The 22,059-nt window shown below is 42.8% G+C and overlaps 1 protein-coding gene across 2 annotated transcripts; it reads left to right on the top strand.

Moving 5' to 3' along the window:
* Window positions 1-10,321: 10,321 nt before the first annotated feature.
* Window positions 10,322-18,502, top strand: LOC138748209 (lectin-like). 2 transcript variants are annotated; one of them, XM_069908006.1, is made up of 6 exons: window positions 10,322-10,434; window positions 12,944-13,010; window positions 15,541-15,674; window positions 16,070-16,210; window positions 17,942-18,053; window positions 18,313-18,502. In XM_069908006.1, the coding sequence occupies exons 2-6, from the start codon at window positions 12,959-12,961 to the stop codon at window positions 18,387-18,389; spliced, it is 516 nt and encodes a 171-aa protein (XP_069764107.1). In that variant the 5' UTR covers window positions 10,322-10,434; window positions 12,944-12,958; the 3' UTR covers window positions 18,390-18,502. The 2 variants fall into 2 exon arrangements, with proteins under 2 accessions (XP_069764107.1, XP_069764106.1); XM_069908005.1 differs by lacking the exon at window positions 18,313-18,502 and having other exon boundaries at window positions 17,942-18,285.
* Window positions 18,503-22,059: the final 3,557 nt, after the last annotated feature.

Here is a 22,059-nt window from a genome sequence, read left to right as displayed (position 1 = left end):
CGTCCACGAAGCCAAGCCAAGGAAGAAAGACCTCTAATTTACAATTGGTATGTGATATGTATATGAAATGATTTGATTTATGTTATCATTAGTAAGCCTTGTGTAAAGGGTTTTTGTTAAACTCAATAAAAATATTAAAAAAAAGAAATAAATTGCATTTCTTCACCCACTGTAGGCACTTCAGCTGAACATAATGACTGACCATGAATAATACATTTCCATAACCTTTTAAAGATAATGTTTTGGTGAACATATCTCAAGAATCAAGTGCTCTTCCACTGACTTATATCCTGGATCGGAGTGAATCCACTATAACTAAAAACCTTAGGCGTGATAATGAGAGATAATAGTGCACACATGCCTATTTCTTTTGTGTTGTGTTTCCTCATTTCCCACTATCATTTATGTTTCGCTGAAAGCGTGTAACTTCAATTGCAACAGACAAAGACATTCTTATGGATGTACAGGAAGTGTTTAAAGACAAAAAATATTCTGGCCTTTATTGCAAGAATATTGTGTACAAATACAGGCATCTTGCTCCAATTATATAGAGTTCTGCCCAGACTCTATTTGCAATATGGTGTCTTCCAAAGCACAGAGTGATGAACTTGTGACAGGGAGAAGGTCTAGCAAAGATTCACCAGGTTGATTCCAGGGGCTGCAGTTTTTTTTTAAAGCAGATTAAGCAGACTAAACTTGTAGGAGATAATCTCATTGAAATATACAACATTTTTATGGGCTTGACGGGGTAGATATTTCTGCTCTCAGGGGATGTCGAGAAACAGTAGTCAAAATAAAGGGTTAGTCATTCATTGCAGACAAAAATAAATGTATTCACTTTGAGGGGAGTGAACCTTTGGAATTCTCTACACAAGGGCTGGTCAAATTTAGGTATGAAAGGAATTATAGGATAAGGGGTCCATACAAGAAAATGTTACTGATGTAAAGGATCAACTGTGATGTTATTGAATGAGGGAATGTATGGCCTTTTCCATGTTTACAAAACAAAAGTTGAAGAATAATTAGTTGAAATATGTATGTACTTTAAGGTAATTATGGTTTTCACTAAAAGGAACCAGGTGATCAGCTGCAGAAGGAGATTGAAACAGGACCTGCAGAGAAGTGGGTCATTTGGGGTGGCACGGTTGGCATAGCTGTTAGCACAACGTTGTTACAGCGGCGGTGATCGGCACTGGGGTTTGAATCGGCGCTGTTGGTAAGGAGTTTGTGCATCCTCCCCATGTCTACGTGGGTTTCCTCCGGGTGTTCCGGTTTCCTCCCACTGTTCAAAAACGTACCGTGGGTGAAGATCAATTGGCTGTAATTGGATGCATGGGCTCGTGGGCTGAAAGGGCTCGTTACCCTGCTGTATTCTTAACATAACATGGGGATAACTGATAAATTAAATGCTCACTGATTGTTCATCTAGAAATGGACAAGTGACAATGTCTCTGCCTTCCTCCTCCTCCTCCTCTCCTTGCTCCACCTACTTCTTCCTTTTCCCACAGCTCCTCTTCCTGCTCTTATCTGCGGCTAGCAATGGCTGCACCCACAGCAGGGCCAGGTTGTGGAGGCTGCAGCAAACCCTAATTCCTGACACTTTCTCTGAAGGTGGTACGTGGGTGGGAAGGGAAGGTTGAGGATTACTGCTCTCGATCCAATTGTTACTGAAATATTTTGCTGCAAAAAATTGTCATTGGTCCATTTCCTTTCGACCAAAGGCATAACAAGTCAATTAGGTATGATTAAAACAGTGATTTTTTTCTTTCCATCCACATACCACCTTAAGCAATCCCTTACTTATCACAGAGCACCTATGGTATAGGGAATACTTAAAGTGGTATGAGTGGAAAGAAAAAGGTTGAGAACAACTGGACTGTAGATGGACCAGTCTCTTCTGGAATAAACAATTTTTGTGGTCCTCTAAAGAATATTAGAAACAAGAGCAGAAAGAGACGGAACTTGCTCCACCAGTCAATAAAATTGTGGCTAATCCAGACTTGGTCTTTCTTGTCACATTCCCATTCTCTCTCCCTATCCCTGTCTCCCTGCGCATCACTGATTATATTCAGTTCAAGATCTACACACCTCTCTGCAGTAAAGAATTCTAAATAGATATGATGCACGATGAAAAAAATTCTTCCTCTTCTCTATCTGAAGTGGTTGACCTTAAATTGTGCCTTCTAGTTTTAGATATCCCCATGTGGAGTCATACATCTTACTTTACGCCTACACCCTGTCAATCCCCTCTGGAATTTTATACATTTCAATTAGATCACTTCTCATTCTTTTATACTTGGTGTATAGGCCCAATCTACTCATTCCCTTCATCCCAGTAATCAGCCTGGTGAAATCTTCTGGACATTGCCTTTAATGCATAGACCTCCTACCTTAAAGATGAAAACCAAAATTGTACACCATATTGAACACCCCACTGTGTAATTGGATCCTGGATTTCCTCACTGCCAGACCACAGTCAGTGAGGATTGGTAAGAACATTTCCTCCACAATTTCCATCAGTACCTGAGCACGACAGGGTTGTGTTCTTAGCCCCCTGCTCCACTCACTCTACCTCTACGACTGTGTGGCTCCGTACGACAATAACACCATCTACAAATTTGCTGACAATGCCACAGCAGTGGGTTGTATAAAAAGGGGGGATGAGTCAGCCTACAGGAGGGAGATTGAAAACGTGGCCGAATGGTGCACCATCAACAACATTGTACTCAATGTCACCAAAAGCAAGAAGCTGGCCATGAACTTTAGGAAGGGAAAACCAGAGGTGTACAATCCAGTGATCATTGGGGAATCAGAGAGAGTCACTATTTTCTGGAGACCTTTCCTGGCAATATCTCTGAGCAGAAAGCCCTGCAAAAGGTAGTGGACACAGCCCTGTTCATCAGACAAAATTTTCCCCACTATCCAGAAAATCTACATGGAACACTGCCATCAGAGAGCAGCAGCAACAATCATCAAGGATCCACACCACCCAGGACATCCTATCTTCTCGCTGCTGCCATCAGGAAAGAAGTATAGGTAAAGGTTAACTTTATCTACCATAAGACGGAGAGTCGCCATTTTGTCAAGCACCCCTCACAGAAATGAGGCTCCAGCGAGGAACTAACTCACAATCCCTGGTTTACAAGACCAGTGCTCTAACCACTGAGCCATCAGAGCCACAAGACTCACACCCCCTGGTTCAGGAATAGCTGCTAGCCCTCCACCATCAGACTCCTCAACAACAAACTGAATATCAGAGACTCATTTCAGGGCTCTTACTTTGCACATTACTTCTTATTGGATATTTTTTTTCTGAATTTCACACTCAATTTGTTTACATTTCTTTTTTTCTTTCTTTACATTTCTCTTCTGTAAACTTACCTTTTCCTGAATACAGACAGGAAAATGAATCTCAGGGTTGTATATACTTTGACAATAAATCTGAACTTTGAATTTTGAGGTGTGGTCTCAAGATTCTAGATTCCTTTATTATCAGGTACATAAATACAGACAATTTGATTACTTTTGTTTTCCTATAAAGGCAAGCTAGTATATTACACAATAGCATTAAAGCATTCATGCTTTTATACTCCAAAACTCTTCCAATAAGGTCCACATTTCTTTGGTTCTTCTAATTAACTTGCACGTTTCATGAATAATGAGCCCAGATCCCTGAAAGCTCCCAACATACTGCAGCCTCACTTTGTTTAAATCTTTTTCCTCCTTCTTTCACATTTCCTCCATAGTCTCTGCCCTTGCCAAATCCACATCTGAATGATATTTGAGGTTAGGGCATCCTGCTGAGGTTCTTTCTTTTACTCTCCCCCTTCATCTTCTTCCAGCAGTTTGGACTGCACCCTGCATTCTCTCCCCAATCTCCGGAAAGTGCTGAATTCTCATTCGTCCTGATTTTTTCATGGTCAGAGAGTGTAAATGAAGATTGATTTCAGCCGCAGCGTTTCCGGTTGGCCTTCCTATTTGCACTCGACTTACTTCCCAAACAAACACCAATAAACTGCAGTTAATTGGTCATGCTTTTAAGTGGTGCATATAGGGTGGGCTGGGGATGGTTTGATGTTGTGTTTTCCATAACAGCTGTACTTATGTTAACTGAATCAGTGAGCAGGGTTGCCATCAGATCAGTATTAAACATGAACTCCTGTCACATTTTCTAACTGCACACTTCTAGCTTGTGTTAATAATGTTTGTTTTGGTGAAATTGGAGTAGCGTGAAATGCCCTCACATCCTCAGCAAATGCACAAAAATTAGAAATTAAATAATCCCTGAAGTGGTCTAAAAATGAGCCCCATATATATTTAAAATTTGCCCTCCTTTTCTGTGATTGTCCGTGGTTGCTGTTGGACATTGCACTTAATTGACAATGTTCAGAGCATCCTGTCATCTTGGATTTAGAGGCACCCTGCCATCTAGTGGAGGAAGTGTGCATAGCAGATGTTATCATTGCATTATTGCTGACAATTGATCTCATGCTCAGATATCTGTACTACATATGTTTGGAGGTATAGTGTTTAAAAGTTTTTAATTTTATTGACTGATGTCAAATATTTCAATTGTTAACAATTCCTTGTAGTCTTCCTTGACACAAATAAGTGTCAAGATGTTCAATCATTAATTTCTTCACTAACTACCGTGGCTCATTTTATATAATTTAAAACACATTGGTTGCACAGCATTTTGGGTTGTCTTGATTTCATAACTGAATTGTTTTTTGTCTGAAATGCTCCTGTGTTGCTTTAGTGTCTTGTCTGTTTTTTTTTAAACCACAGGGTAGTTAAAGATTATAGATGGAAATGTTCTGGAAAACAAAGGCTCAGAACAAATAGGGCTTCTGTCCTTGTGAAGGAATGGGCATGGAATATAATTACCGCAACGGAGACAGAGCAAGACCAGTCAAACAAAAGGGCATGATGAACATTGGGTTATCATCGAGATACCTGGTTTGAGGTGGTCAGTAAAAAAGGAATCAGGCGAGGCAAGGAGAGTGTTTTGTTCAGGTGTATGAGGGAGTGAAACTTATTCGACCATTTCTTAACAGTTGGGATAAGGGCAAATGTTGGTGTGAAGGATCTAAGAAACATGCTAAAGAATCACAGTTCAGGGTGTTAGGATTAGGGCCAACTATAACAGTGCAGGGCAACAATAAGACCCACCTCTAGAGTGTTCGACAAACATTCCAAGGCCAAATCACTAAGTTATGTATGTTGATTGTGTTAGAGGGACAATTGATGGAGGGGGCAGTTCTCTGTTGGAGATTTTGGGAGAATGAGAGTTAAAAGGGGTGTGACTCCTCAACAGAGAGTGAGAGAGAGAGATGTAATATGTGTTGGTTAGTGTTAGGAAGCATAACAGGGGGGGAGAGAGAGAGAGACTAAGAGAGGAAAACTGTGACAAAAATAGAATTCTACAGTTATTCTTGATGTTAGGAATTATCCCTGAATCAGAGGTCTTAATTAAAAGATAAATTCCTCAACTTATTAATTGCAATTATGAGTATTTATTTATCAATCCTCTTATATGCATTATCTCTTTTTCTGTCCCATAGCAGATTGTAGTAATTTAATTTATACTATTGTTGTTGATGTATCTAATTTACCTGTGTGACTGCATCAAGCAAGAATTTGGTAAATTTGTATATTGTACTTCTGTATATGACAGTAAACTGCAGAGGAGTGTCTGCGGGACTCCTTTGAATCGATGGACTAGAACATATTCAAGAACTCATCCATAGACTTGAATGAATATGCAACAGGTGTCACCAACTTCATCAAGACCTGCGTGGATGAATGTGTACCCACATTGCAAATACCAGGTGTTCCCCAACCAGATGCCCTGGATGAATCAGAAATCCACCACCTGCTCAGGGTGAGAACAAGGGCATTTAAGGCCAGGGATTGAGATTTTTACCAGAAGTCCAGGTGACCCGCGGAAGGCCATCTCTGAAGCAAAGTGGCAATTCCAGAGGAAGCTAGAGACAGAGACTGATACATAGCAGCTATGGCAGGGAGTGCAGACCATTATAGCCTACAAAGCGAGGCCGAACATTAGAGATGGATGCGATGCTTCATTACTCAATGAGGTTCTATGCCTGCTTTGAAGAGAAGAACAAGACAGTGATGACTAGAATCCCTGAAAAGGCTAAGGACCCTGTGTCTCTCAGGGCGACGGTAGAACATCATTCAAGAGGGAGAACCCTCACAAGGCATCAGGCCCTGACGATGTACCTGGCAGGGTACTAAAAATCTGCACCAACCAACCAGCCGGAGCATTCATGGACATTTCCAACCTCTAATTTTGGCAGTCAGAGGTACCCACCAGCTTCAAAAGGGGATCAATCTTTCCAGTATCCAAGAAGACTAGCTGGGCTGCCTCAATGACTACTGCCCAGCAGCACTAACTTTAACTGTAATGAAATGCTTTGAGAGGCTGGTCATGGCCAGAATTAACACGTACCTAAGTAAAGATCTAGACCCACTGTAATTCACCTACCATCACAATCGCTCCACAGCAGATGCAATATTGCTGGCTCTCCACTCTGCTCTGAATCACCTTGAAAACAGAAATTCATACATACGGCTTCTCTTCATGGACCACAGCTTGACCTTCAATACCATTATTCTCTCAGTGCAGGTCAAGAAACTACAAACGCTAGGCCTCTGTACCCCACTCTGTAGCTTTCTCATCGGAAGACCACAGTCAGTACGAATTGGAAACAACGTCTCCTCCTCACTGATCATCAACATAGGTGCACCCCAAGGATGCATGCTCAGCCCACTGCTCTACTCATTATGCACCCACAACTATGTGGTCAGGCACAATTCCAATGCTATCTACAAGTTTGTCGATGATCCCACAGTGTTGACAGAATCACAAACGGCAATGAGGAAGCGTACAGGAGGGAGATAGATCAGCTCGTTGAAGGTGTAACAACAACTGTATGATCAATGTCAGCAAAACCAAGGAGATGATTGTGGACTTCAGGAGGAAATCAGGGGAACACGACCCAGTCCTCATCAAGGGCTTAGTAATGGAGGGTGCCAAGAACTTCAAATTACTGGTGTCAACATCTCCAAGGATCTGTCCTGGAGCCTCCACATTGATGCAATCACAAAGAAGGCTCGCCAGCAGCTATATGCTATGAGGTGTCTGAGGAGATTCAGTATGTCATCAAACACTCTCATAAACTTCTACAGGTGTACTGTGGAAAGCATTCTGGCTGGTTGCATCAGTGCCTGGTACGGAGGCACCAACTCTCAGGACAAGAATAAACTCCAGAGGGTTGTTAACTCAGCCTGCGACATCACAGGCACCAGACTTCACTCCATCGAGGACATCTACACGAGGCGGTGTCTTAAAAAGCAGCCTCTATCCTCAAAGAATCCCACCACCCAGGCCATTCCCTCTTCATTCTGAAACCATTGGGGAAAAAAGTACGGGAGCCTAAAGACGAGCACTCAGCTGCACCAGGACAGCTTCTTCCCCACTGCCATCGGATTCCTGAATGATCCATAGACTCTGCCTTACTTTTCGTGCTCTATTATTGATTTTTTTATACATTAATGTCATAAGATGGCGATAATATGTATGTTTGCACTACGAATCTGCCTCAAAACACCAAATTCATGACTCGTTCATGACAAATAATCCTGATTCTCATCTCTCATTCATTCATTCAATATATATTTTTACAGGCTGATGAATAATAGACAGTTGAATGTGAGTCTAAAGGCTGATTGTAATCCCTGTGACCCCACAGTCTCTGTGCTTGTGAGGACGGAGGTCAGCAAGACCAAGAGTAAGTTTTGTCATTGGTTGTTTTTCTATGATCTGGGCCCACTGTTTGTTTGTATTGTGTTGAATCAGGCACATTCTTTCTGCTGATCAATCCATTCACCCAACCCTTTGCTTTGTCCTCACTTCACTGAGAGTTAGTTAGGCGAGCCCTTTCTCTTGGTTGGCCAGGACTCCACCAATTACAGTGAAATTGTGGTGTCTTAAAATATGGTCAATATGTGGACAGTGGCAGGACAGCAGACCAAGATCTTGATGCTCTGACTGCAGGATTCAGTAAACACATGTGTGTCTGCTTGTTTGACAGGGGAACTGTGGTGATATGTAATTACATCACAAGGTCACCGGGATGATGAACCTGGAAGGCTAGACTGTACCTCTGGACTGCTTTATATACAAGGTCACTGGGATGACCTCTGGTGACCTAGTGGTGTAATTACATTTCCCCACAGGAACCTCAATAACAGTTTTACATGGTAGAGTGTGCAGGCATAGAGAGAGAAAGGAAGTCCTCATAGGCCATTCCAGAGGTGGCTTTAAGGTAAGACTTTCTAAACTATATCTGTAAATCTTTTAACCGACAGAAGGCAAATTATAAATGTTTACGCCATTATGTGCGCTGGAAAGTGTGCTGACTGGCTGCATCATGGTCTGGTATGGGGACACCAAAACCCCCGAGCGTAAAGCCCTGCAAAATGTAGTGTACACAGCCCAGGTCATCACAGGCAAAACCCTCCCCATTATTGAGAATATCTACAGAGAAGGCTACTGTCAGAGAGCAGCAGCAATCATTACGGATCCACACCAACCAGCACACACTTTGTTCTCGCTGCTGCCATCAGGAAAGAGGAAAAGGTGCCAAAAGACTCGCACCACCAGGTTCAGGAACAATTGCTACCCCTCCATCATCAGACTCCTCAACAACAAACTCAATCAGGGACTCATTTAAAGACTCGACTTTTGCACTTTATTGTTTTTTTTCCCCTCTCTGTATTGCAGTTTGTTTACATTTCTTTATTAGTTTACATGTCTACGTTGTGTACAGTTTTTTTTGCGCTACCAGTAAGTGGTAATTCTGCCATGCCCGCAGATAAAAGAACCTCAGGGTTGTATGTGATGTCATGTATGTACTCTGACAATAAATCTGAAATCTATCTGAGCAGGCCCAATTGAACTGCAACACCTCAAACCTTGCACGTGCAAGTTGCTCCCTGTTCAACACTGGAAGGACTGCAGATACCAACAGGGGGCCTACAATGGAGGCCATAAGCATAGATGTATTGAGTGACAGCTGGTTTCCAGAGTGGTTCACCACAGCATCATGGCCTGTAAGGGGATGAGTGGACAGGGCAAGGGCTGGAGATTTAATAGGTGGGCAGAGTCACAAGGGTGAAGTGCACAGGGGCTGAGCAAGAAGATTCACTGGTTAGAGCCAACAGCTCCCAGGCTTCGCCATCACCTATGGATCTGATTTATGTAAAGCAGAAAGGTTTGTTACACCTCAGTCACAGATTCCTGAAGCTGTCACAAAAGCAGCCCACCAGGCCTATGCCCATACCTCAATGGAGAGAGAGTTATATTGATCTATCTCCCCATCAAAGAGGAATCAGCCAGATGTCACCTCTGATCTTTTCTGATTTGAAGGAGGTACCTTCCTGGAAGGAGAGGATTGGGTAATGAGCCTGTTTCCGCTGTAAACGGTTATATGGTTATATGATAAGGACTGGCCCCTGTGCTATATTATTTTGAAAGTCAAGGATGTGGCGACTCAGCCTGTATTTCAAAGATTTATTGCTTCTCCATAAATTAAATCCAGAACTGTTTCTTCCAGGACTGGAACCCAGTTTGAGGGGACATCTGTGACAGTAAACTACAATTCTGTAATGGATTAAGAGCCTGATGGAGTTGTGGAAGGGACTAGTGAGAGGGGGGGGGGGGGGATTTTAAACCCTGGACGTGATTAAATTGGAGCTGAGTTAACTGGAATGGGAATGGGAATTTAGGCAATTGGATCCAGGATCAGATCAGATTGTGAGGGAAGATTTAGAAGGGGCATGTGTTTATTGCCCTGTGTGGTCATTTCTAAATTCCTTCACTCTTATTGTACTAATCTCTCTGGAAACTTCATGCCTGCACTATTACTCACTTCATGTGATAATTTCTTGCAAACCGTTACTAATCTCACTTCCATGTACTGTTCATCTCTCACTGATTTTTTTTTACTCCCCTTGTAATGTTACTCTCGCATATTTACAGTGCATGTCCTACCTTGGTTTGTCCTTCCAAAGAGATCTAACACAGCCACTCTCAAACTTTTTTCGGCTATGCCCCCCCCCCACCTCCCCTAAGACTTTATTCAAAGTTTATGGGACTCTTCCCTGTGACACAGTTAAGTTTTGGTTTCTCTCTCATTGCACAATGATGGACCTTTGTTGATGCCTCAACATGCTATTATGAGGTCCCATTTTATTTTTGTGTGAATGTCACTTTAAGGGTTAACAAACCAAGCTGCAACCCTGCACAGCTTTAGAGAGACTGGAGATGGCAACAACTTGTACAGCAAGTACCAACTTCGCTACTTTTGAAGAGAAGAGAGGAAATGTGTTGCTTTTCCAGGGGCACAGGTAGGAAGAGTCATGTAAGAGATACACTTAAAGGAACAGACATTTTATGGTCAGCAGCCATTTTAAAAGGATCAGCACTGAGTGAGCAGCAGCCATGTGAAGGAACACTGTGCTGGAGTGGCTCCGTTTGGGGAATTATTGAACCTCACAGTGACCAAAGGAAAAGTCACTTTGTTTGACCCATAGGTGGGTAAAGGAAGCAGTAGACTTGTTTCATCGGATTGCGACCAATGCGCTGGTTATTTCGACTGACCCTTGCCAGGGTTTTTAGAAGCCTCATTTAAGTCAAATGTTTGGTCACCCCCACAAAAGGAAAAGAGGAGTCTTGACAACCACTCGTCTGAAAGGACATTCATTCTGGGAGCAACTCGACCAGGATTTGTGAATTTTCTGCAGTCCCTCAATCTTTCCCACCTCATTCATAATTACTTATTTTTATTAGTTTAAGAGTCTTCGTGTCAACACTGGAATGTCTAAAACCGACTTTGGAATGACTTTCCAGAATTGTGTCTAAGCTGTAATGGTTTTGATTATCACATATACACACACACATATACTTCACACATAGTTTAGAATTACATTTAGATAAGTTAGAAAAATTAGATAAGGTGTTATATTATCAGTAATTAATAATAAAATATTATTTTTAAAGTAACGCTGTCTTGGCGAATTTCTATTGCTGCTGGTTTGTGTCGTAACAGATACTGGTCTGTCACCTATCACAAACACACTTGGTGAATGTGTCCCCTACATCATTTGGGTGGCATGGTTAGCACAACACCATTCCAGCACCAGCAATTGGGACCACACTGTCTGTAAGAAATTTGTATGTTCTCCCCATGTCTGCTTGGGTTTCCTCCCACTGTTCGAAATGTACCGGAGAGGGGGGTTGTAGGTTCATTGGTCAGCACAGGCTTATGGACCAGAAGGGCCCTTTACTGTGCAGTATTATGTGTCTAAATTTACATTTAAAATGTAATCAGCCATTCTGAATTTTTTTTGGCTATGCATCCCGCACCCCCCCCCCCCCCACCTCCAGAAATCTGCTCAAAGTTTATGGGTCCCCTTCCCTTTGTACTTTATAGTGCAAAGGTAAAGATACTTAACAAATATTTCAGGCTTGAGCCCCTTTGTCAAGGTATGAGCAAAATGTAGGCAGATGCCCAAACAAAATGGTGGTGGGAAGGACCACAAGTCCTCAGGCAGGAGGTAATAGTTGGATAAGGGAGGGAGGGGAAACCAGCAAGCAGGGGGATGGGGATAGCTCTGTGAATAGAGAGGGAAGGGGTGGAGCACTGGAGTAACAAAAGGCCGTGGAAGAGAGGGAGAACGAGGATTGGGTTAGCTGAAACCGGAGAATTCGAAGTTAATGCCATCTGGTGGGAAAGTGCACAAATGGAATATTAGGTGTTGTTCCTCCAAGTTACAGATGGCCTCAGATTGACAGGATGAGGCCATGGATAGTTAGGTCAGCACGGGACTGGGGCGCAGAATTAAAATGGTTGCCCACTGAGAGATCTCTGTCATTGCTTCATTCGGAAGGGTTGTTTGGGGTTCTAAATGGTGGTAAGGGAGGAGGTGTGGGCGCAAGTGTGGCATTTCCTGCAGCCGCAAGAGAAGATCCCATGGGGGCGATTGGTGGGAAGGGATGAGTGGATGAGAAAGTCACGGAGCGTGCAGCCCCAACAGAAGGCGGAGAGGGGAAGATGTGTCTGGTGGTGGAATCATCACGGAAATTGCAGAGGGTAATGTGTGGTAGAGGGGAAGGAGGACATTTCAGGTGATCTGAACTGGAAGACCTCATCTTGGGAGCAGATACGATGAAGACGAAGGAATTGAGAGAAAGGAATAGAATCCTTGCAGGGAACTGGATGTGAAGAATGTAGTTGTAGGAGTTGGTAGGTTTGTAAAAAATATCTGTAAAAACCTTGTCTCTCGAGATAGAGTTTAATCTTGGGTCAAATAGTCTATTTCTGTGCTGTACGGAGTCCCATTGTCTTACATTTGGCTGATGCAGCCAAGATTGTCTCATGGTCATGCCAGTGTCTCGCGAGCAGTCTCCTGCTGTGGGACGGGGCTGTGATCTGTGGACCATACTGTTTGTTTACAAATAGCTGTTCTTTTCATTCCAACGCTGATTACAGCTTGTACTTTACATTTTGAAATAGTTCATGGAGACTAGTTCTTGGTTGTATCAATGCCTACTCTGTATCTTAAATGTTGATTATGTCTGCTTTGGCCAAATACTGTTCATCTTGTTCTAATCTGTCAGTCATTGATTGATCAGCAGTAGTTTTCATGAAGATTGGTCCAGCAAATTGGGTTTAATTTCACAGCTCCAAAAGTCTCCAAGATATAAGAACCACACATTTAAAGGGTTACAACAGCACCGGACACCTCATCGACACAGAAAGTTGCGAGAGAGTGAGAGAGGTGGGAATGGCAGCAGGTTGTCCCACCTTCACTGTGAAACCTGACACTAATGATGAATCATTTTCTTCTGTTACAGGTTTGAGGGAACGTGATGTTGGAGTCGGTTCTGGTGCTAACTGTACTGCTTGCCTGTGATATGGCAGGTAAGGTCCATCAATCCCAGGGGCTTGAGAAGTATAGCAAAACCCTTGGTATCCGGAATTCAAGCAACCGGCAAAAAAACAAGGAAAATAAATTTTAAAATTAAAATAATTTAGAATCAAATAATAAGTAAAAGATAACACTGTAAGAGTAAATGTTCTCTGAAGTAACACATAAACCTTTGGAGAAGATGGGAGCAAATATTCAGCCAGCGGAGGGCCTTGGTCGTGCTTTGCTCAAAGCAGCTGTTTAAAGTTGTGTGAAACAGCAATGGCGTCGCCCAGGATGAAGAGCTGTTTGATGCTGCTCGCCGTTGGGGTGACTCTCCTTATCCCTGCTTAGTAAGAGTCGCCCTGGTCAGAGGCTTTATCTGTAAACTTGGGGGAGGTGGGGATGGGGGGGGGGGGGGGTGGTGGTTAATTATTTATCATGTTATTGTTTGTCTTTTGGGTAGCTCTGTGGAGGTGGGGGAACTGCAGATGCAGCGACGGTCGTATGTTTTCAAAGAATGTGACTGAAAATAAAGTAAAATGCTTTAAGGTTTATATATTCATGAAAGTGAAATTTATTCAGTGCAAGTACAGTATTGTATTTTTGTCCTTTAAAGTGTTTATTCTTAATACAGGTGTATTAGTTAGGCATTGTAAAAGCAAGTCTCAAGCAGCCATAAAATACATTTACTATACATTGTTATGAGAAGTCAGGATGTGGTAGGAAATGTCCTTTACCTGGGATACTCTGCCTCAGAGATATTGAGTTGGAAGATGAGTGAGAGACTGTCCCAGTCATCAAGAGACAGCGATTATTCCATGATGAAAGTTGCAGGAGAGAGAGCGTTTTGCAGCCACTGGTCCAATGCACCGAGTGTTGTGTGCTTACCATCTATCTGTAAGGGTGAAGGCTGCATGGAGGATGTCCAGAGTAAAGGTAAAGGTTCCATTATTGCCATGTAATACTACATTTAGAATGTAACATACATGAAATTCTTTGACTATTGCCAATGGGTGGGAGGAGGGAAGTGGTGGTGAAACAGTCCTTGGGGTGGGGAGTGAAATATAAGGAGAAAAGTTATAGTTATGGGTGATTTGATGATCAGACTGACTCCTTCAAAGAACAAAATCACTATCAACACTATTTATTATAGAGGATAAATTCTTCAAATATTAGCCAAGCTTCACGACATTTCTTCATTAGTTTCTCATCAGCCAACCTATCAAAGTGAACTCATGCCTCTTTTAACCATTCCAGTGACTCAGTGTAAGTGTTTACCTTTGTATTGTTATCTCTGATTGACACAAGTACCCACCATTCTCTCTGCCACTTTCTTTAGTTTCAAGGCCTTGTTTTTGGGTTGATTACAATAATTTTCAATCCTTACACATAATTCCTTAAAGGGACGTTAATGACAAGATTATTTAATAACTCTCTAGTTGCACAATGCTGGACTAATATATCTCCTACATGATTATTGCTGATTTGGTTTGGTCAGAGTCCTTCATGATTACACCATTACCCATCCTGAATGTGCCTTTCCTGACAATATACCAAACCTCACATTACAGATTAATCCAACCAACGTCCCTTGTTTCTCAGCTCCACCCAAACATCTTGTTTCTGATCTAAGATCCTGTCTCTCCATAGTCTTTATCCCAATAATTTATTGTCTTTTCATTTTACTTATCTTTACTAAAACTATCCAGAAATGTGTAATTCCAAACCTTAGTTACTTTGTTAACACATTTTTGGGTGAATGCATTAACTTGCACTTGTGGCACATATTTGTCAATCATGTCACGAATGTGAATATATACTCACGGTCTTTGGTTTTGTCTTTTCAACCATTCCAGTGACTCAGTGGAAGTGTTCGGCTTGTACTACACTATCTCCTATTGATACAGCAACCTACCATTCTCTTTATCACCGTCAGTCAGTGTCCTTGGGAGACAGCTCAGGGAAAGGGGTCAGAGTGTACAAGATGTGTCTGTGAACAGGAGAGTGGGTGGGTGGTCTGGGAGGGGGGGGGGTGGTGGATGTGTGTGTCTGTGCACACTAAAAGCCTGTGCAGCAGAGTGTGGAGCCCTACGACTTGGACCTTCCTGCCACTCAACCAAATCCTCTCTGACAAGGCAGTGTTTGGTTAACCCTTGACCTTTTTTCCTACAATGGAGCCTCTCCTCCACCCTTCAGTTCTCTGGCATCAAGCTGCGGGAGAGAATCATTGGTAAACTTCTGTGTCTCCGTCAGTTCTCCAGGACTGTGATTGGTGCTTTGATTGTTGTTCAAAAAAAAAACAAACTGGTGGATGAATTCAGTGGATCAATCCTCCATTGTTAAGGCAAACATTACTCGATGATTCTGGTTAAGACTGTATCTAAGGACAGAGATATGAGAGAAATTGTGAGGAGCAGTGGGTTTAGGTTACCTGACTCTGGAAAATTCAAGGTTCATATCATTGGGGTGTGCACTTCCTAATCAGAATACAAGGTGCTGTCTTCTAGACTGCATTTAGTTTAACTTTTAATTCCTTTGAAGGTGAGGAGATTCAGCTGGATCTTGAAAAACGTGAAATAGTCAACGGACCCTGTGATGAAAACTGGTTTCATTTTCCACCTTTAAACTCCTGTTACAGGTTTTTCTGTGACAGCAGAACATGGTGGGATGCTGAGGTAAGTCCATGAACCCAGTGATTGCTCTGGGAGGTCTGGGGAATATTGGTCTCGGTTGCTTCATCCCTCACCCTCCCACCCCCACCTACAGTCACAGCACAGCCTCCAGTTGAATTGCCTGCGATGAGTCCTCATGTTCCAGAGGGCACCTCACTGCAGTCCTGAGCTCTCGTTTGTATTGGTCAGATCAAGGGGTGAAATGTTGGGAATTTTAGGGGAGACTCCACATTCAGAAGTTAACAAAGTGCTGGTTTCAATACCAAAGAGTTTGAAGAGCAAGAACTCTATTTCAACTGAATAAGGTCCAACACCACGTTGGATGATTTACAGAGAGGCTTGTAAAATGAGCGATGATTATACTCAGCAACAGATTAAATTATTTACTTTTTTCAAAGGAGTTCTGCAATCACCGCTCAAATTATGGACATCTGGCGTCTGTGAACTCAGAAGATCACCAGGAGTTCATATTGGACATAATCTACGCAGTGAACAGAAACATGCCAATCACTTGGATTGGCCTGAATGACAGATGCAAGGTAAAGTTAGCGATGGCAGGTTACTTTACCTCCACAAGGTCACACGTGATGTCCTGCAAAGGGGTGTGGCAGTGGAGCAGTTAACTTGTTCCAGCGACACGAGTTTGAATCCCATCCCAGCAGCAGGAGAATTTGGATCCAAGTAAATGTTGCCATTCGTGGTAATTACAGTGAAACTCAATATACTTGGTATCAGAGCTCTGTACTTTAATCTTGTTAAAGGCCCGACCCAAAACACTGTCTGACCATTTCTATCCGCGGATGCTGCCTGCCTTGCTGAGCTCCTCCAGAGGCTCATTAGTTGCTCACGATTCCAGTATCTGCAGCTTTTTTGTTTGTTATCTGGTTCATTTTTGTTATTCAGGGTCAGAAATCTGCCCTCCTTCCCCAGTCTGAGCTCAATGTATCTCCAAAGATCCATCAGCATATTCACTCTGACCTGGTCTCTGAAATGGTCAGACCACAAGAAATAGAAGCAGAAATAGGTTATTCAGCCCATTGAGTCTGCCCCACCATTTAATCATGAGCTAGTCCGTTTCCTCACAGCCCCACTATTCGGCCTTCTCCCCATAATCTTCGATGCCATGGCTAACCAAGAACCTATCAATCTCAGTCTTAAATACACCCAATGATCTGGCCTCCACAACTGCCTATAGCCACAAATTCCACAGAATTACCACTCTCTGGCTGAAGAAATTTCATCACATTTCTGTTCAGTTGTGCCACCTTGCCCTAGACTCATCCATCGTGGGAACCAACCTTGTTACATCGACTCTGTCCATACCTTTCAGCATTCAAAATGTTTCAATGAGATGCCCCCCTCATTCTCCTAAATTCCAATGAATACAGGCGAAGAGCTATCAAATGTACCTCATACAATAACCCTTTCCTTCCCCAAATCATCTTAGTGAACTTAGTGGTTAGGGAAGAACAATAAATGCTGATCCGGCCCATGTCCATATTCATGCTCCACATGAGCGTCCTCTCACTTACTTCAACCAACACCATCAGTAGGACTTCCCTTTCTAAATGTTTCATTGGCGCTGTAAAAGCATTGCACTAACATGCTGCCCCTCATGAGCTTCTCCATCTTTCCCTTAAAGATTCTGATCCATCTCAATGAGCCCTTCCCATCATGAACAACATCCTAAACACTCCGGAGAAAGGGTTTCTCGAGAGAATCCTACTGGAGCAATCAGTGTCTTCAATATTTATGGCCCTTGATTTTCAACTGCACCATGTGGAAACATTTCTCCACATAACCTTCTGACATCTCCATGAAGGATCCCAGTGACTCCTCACCTCCTCCCCCCGCCCCCCCAAACACAATCACCTGCCTTTAACATCCAAGGGTTAACTGTAGTTCTGCTCCACTTTTACAGCCAACAGACATGGGGGGGGTGGGGGGAGGAGGAAGCAGAGGTAACCCTTGGTCACTGACGGATGAATGAGCTCAGTTTGGTTTCACCTTTGTAAATATGACCCCTCAATTCTGATGCTTCCCCTGGAAATGTGTTTTCACCTTCAGTGTTAACTTGTCAAGGATTCCATTAATTTCATAAGATTTCCCCACCAAGCCAACTTCAAGCTTCATTCATTCTGACAATAAATCTGTACTTGCCCCATTTGTCCTGTCTGGTCATATTCTGGACTCACATTGGCTCAGGAACAGTTCCTCCCTGTACTGTTAAGTGATAGGTTACTCAGCATTCTGATTTATACACCCTGCAGGAAGGGACTTTCAACTGGATTGATGGATCTTCACTGGATTACCAAAACTGGGCTAAGGGTGAACCTAATAACCTTAGAAACGAGGAACATTGTGTGAACATGAACTATTTCCGTAAGTGTAACATTTATTTCAGATTTCAGGCAATATTCAACAATTTTTCCAATGCACAAACAAGTAGATGGGGCAGTGAACAAAGGAGTTGAACAGATTCAATAAAGGGTCCTGACCCAAATTGTTGACAGTCCTTTTCTTTCCATTGGTACTTCCTGACCTGCTGAGTTTTTCAGCTTCTTTTTGTTCACTCAAGATTCCACTTTCTGCAGGTTTTGTTTCCCTTGATAAATGGTGGATTTATTTTCCCTGCCTCTAGGTGATGGGACTTGGAATGATGAAGTCTGTGACAAGAAATTTGCTTTTGTTTGTTCCTACAAAGTGAGGTGCAGTTAGAAGACATCTAAATGATCCATTCCTTCTTTCCAACAGTGGATTCAGTGCTTTGATATCTTTAGAACCCCTCTCACTATCTGGCAATTGTACTCCATTTCTTTACCAACAATAAAGAGACTTACATCTTGAGTGGTGTGTTTGGGTCTATGTGTCCAGTTTCTAGCAGAATTCCCGCTGCACTGTTGCTTCTTGCCACCTCTGCACTGCAGAGGCAACAGCACGGCTACTGAAAAATTAGTTATTTTCTTTAACCTCCACCTGATGGTTTGGAACCTGGCCCGTCACACTGGAGTGAAGCAAAAGGAAAATGCAAACAATACGTGGGCAAGGAAGAAGTTGTGCCTCGCCCCACTCTTCAATCAATGCAAGGAAGGAAGATTGAACCCTAGGATTGAGGAATTCTCTAAATAGTGAAAGTGAAGCAAAAGTGAGAATAACAACTCTGCACCACTTCGATCCACCTGGGTACATTAATTCTTCTCACTCTTACTTCCTAATTAGCACACTCAAAGTTGCTGTTCAGTCCAGGAGTTTCTTTCTGGACTGGTTGCAAATCAGAGGCCAATAACAGTACAACCCGAGAGCTGTTACCTGCTGCACACAAGAGAAACAGAAAACCAACAGCTGTGTTCTCCTCCCAACAGCTCAATGTCAGAAGCATCAGTGACACGTTGATATGTCCTGAGGTGGAGTTATTGCATCCATAATTAATTTTGATGAAAGTTTCTAAATCCTGATCAGGATCAGGAATAAAAATAGAAGCAGATCATGCAGTAACAGTGGAGGGAGAAATTAGTAATGAAGCTCACTGATCCAAAACATGGCCTGTTTTTTTTTAAAAAAATCAGGAACCTGGACAGATATCCTTTGCTCTGATGTACCAACCTCAGAGTAACCTATTGGTTAAAATCATAGCCATTGGTTTGTATTGATGAACAGGACCTTTATATTTTCTGCAGTGTACAAGTATATTCAAAACAACACCTAATTACTTAAGGTTGGGTGGCTCCTTGCAATGTGGATAAGGAGAGCAGGTGCACAGTAACATCACCATTCTGCTCCGGGTGATGATTCCACTCAGGTTGGTTTGGAGAAATTCCTTCATCATCACCAGGTTTAAATCCTGGAACACCCTACCCCCACAATGTGGTGCTTCATGTGAGAAATTTGCTCATCTCTCTCCCCCACCACCTCGCTAATGGTAAATATTAGTCAATATCAAACTCTGCCCTTTCCAGATATGCCATAATTTAATCAATAAAAGCCAAACAAAATCTGAAAGAGCTCATTTGTGATGCTCATTGAGAAAATGGAGACGCTGCCTGAGCCACTGTAGGAGTCCAGTGCTAATTTTTTTTTTTTTTATTTAGGTGCTGGAGTGGACCAAAAGTGGCAACAAGGAGGTCTCGTGCGACCTAGCCTTGGTGGCCACCCTGTTGTATTTGGCTTTGTATAATTGAAGTGAACAGTTGGACGAGAAAGGAGGACAACCAGACGTGGTAGAAACGGGTACCTTACTTTTTATATCCAGAATAGTGCTCAACTAAGGGGGGAGGGGGCACCTGGAGTGTTGAGGTGCTGGAGTAGTGCTCTGGCTGTAATGGTAGCACTGCTGCTGGTGCAGACCCATGGGGAGCGAGGAGCAGATATAGCACTCCTGCAGGGTCCAAATGCCCAGTCAACTGCTGTCAGCTCTGCACAGGCTTTGAATGGCCATTAAAGGAGTAGACAGTAATTTGATATAAAATCCCATGACTGCAGGGTCTGCGCCCAAATTGGCAGCACTGATGATCAGCAGTAGCCAGAAGCTGTTGCAGACTCCAGGAGAGTGGAGAACTGGAACAAGGCACTAGAAAACAGGGAGACCACCCCATCTGAGAAGACAACTCACGGGACCACATCGACAGACCAGCGATGGGTTGCTGGCAATTCAAGGTGAAGAACCCATGGAGGCTGTGGGCTGCTGTCAGACTTACACCAGGCTGTGGATTGCTGGAGACTGGTTCCAAACTGGTTGAAGGGGTACCAAGTATCAGAACCAGGATGCAAGGGGGTGCTGAAGGGTTCCTGACTGTGTCAGAGGTTCACATCTGGAGCTTGGGTTGCAAATGGTTTGGACGTGGCTGTCGAAGCACTGGAGGCAAATCTATTGACACTCCGTGACTCTAGGGGGACTCTCTTTTGCTTCTCTTTCTCCGACTGTAAGAGGTACTCCAGGCAATTTCTGCCAATGGCAAATCTGTCTGCCTTAAAGCAGGCAAAAGTAATTTCACATAGTATGACACGGTTTTATTATAATCACAATAAATTGAATCTTATGTTCAGCATTTGGACAAGCCAACACAATCCACCACCTTAAATTACTGAGTGCTTTTCAGAGAAAAGTGGCTCTGCGGACCCAAAGTGCTGAATGACCATTTCTAACCATGCCTGATCCATTGAACTTCCCCCAGCAACTTGCTGTTCAAGATTCTAGCATCTGCACTTCTGCAGTCAGCCCTGTGGATCTCACTGGGTTGGGAGACTGGTGGGGCATGGGAAGGCAAAAGATACATTTGGAGAACACATACTGTATGAATTCTGCTACAAACTCACATGGCTGAAGATTTCAGACAGATGGAGCTGGAAGTTACCTTCCTCACTGTCAACCAAAAATCAACAGCCATCATTCCTGGCACATGGTTTGTACATCAGCTTGCACCTGTGTGGTTTCAAGGTGCAGCCTTGGACTCGTGTGGAGTGAAACTAGAAGTGAAGGTTTCTTGTTATTATTTTCACTTGTCTTGGCATTCAAGAATGATGTGCACCTGAAAAGAAAAGGGTATGGTAAAACTAATTCTAATGATAGGTAATGCAATGGCAGAAGGGATAAATAACATGAAGAATTACTGTAGATTGGGAAAAACAAGCTACAAATGAGTGGTTTCCCCCCCCACTCCCCCAACAAACCAGCCCTACAGGGCATCCAATAGTGGAATGAATGCAGAGAAAGATATGCAAGCATATTTATGAAAACAGATTTAGAAAACATATTCCATATTGAAGGGTAGAGAAATTAAAAGTAACCCTGCTTGGATAAGCAAAAGCACCTTTGAAAGACATTACACTTTTCAATTTTGTTTAAATGGCTCCTGCAGAAAGTTCATAGTGCAAGTAAAATCAGAAATGAGAGGTATAGAGGTCAAGGGTACAGATTTTCAGAAACCATATGGAATCTAAAAATGTCTATATCTGTGGCACGTATATGGAAGCATTCATTACCCAAAGACTTAAGAGCTGATCAGAGACCAAAAAATAAAAATTACTTGGAGGGCAAGAACATTCTAAAAAAAAATTCACCTTCCCTTAGGAAGTTCTGCTTGAGTTTTAAAAAGGATCCCATTTCAGATGCTTAATCTAAAAATGGTTTAAGACGAACTGTTGGAAAGGCTGGCTGCACATAAATAAATTACCTAATTAAGATGGGATAAATCACCGGGGGGGGGGGGGGGGGGTGGAGGTAAGAGAGAAAAATTAAAGGCCCTGGTTGTAATTTTCCAAGGATTTTCAGTGTATGAAAGCAAGCATGCCACATGTATTTTATGCCCTGACAAGTGTTGGGAAGTTTTTCTGCTATTCTCCAAATAACTGAGGTAGCTCAAAATTTTGGTCACACCAGAGGAAGGCTGGA

The sequence above is a fragment of the Narcine bancroftii genome, chromosome 13, assembly GCF_036971445.1.
Source record: "Narcine bancroftii isolate sNarBan1 chromosome 13, sNarBan1.hap1, whole genome shotgun sequence".
Classification (NCBI taxonomy): Eukaryota; Metazoa; Chordata; class Chondrichthyes; order Torpediniformes; family Narcinidae; genus Narcine; species Narcine bancroftii.
This window is presented reverse-complemented; position numbering and strand designations above follow the sequence as displayed.

Excerpts from the sequence above, each read along its gene's own strand:
- LOC138748209 (XM_069908005.1), top strand. The coding sequence starts at position 12,959 with ATGTTGGAGTCGGTTCTGGTGCTAACTGTACTGCTTGCCTGTGATATG. Across the intron at positions 13,011-15,540 it reads GCTTGCCTGTGATATGGCAG|GTGAGGAGATTCAGCTGGAT; the intron begins GTAAGGTCCATC and ends ATTCCTTTGAAG. Across the intron at positions 15,675-16,069 it reads GAACATGGTGGGATGCTGAG|GAGTTCTGCAATCACCGCTC; the intron begins GTAAGTCCATGA and ends CTTTTTTCAAAG.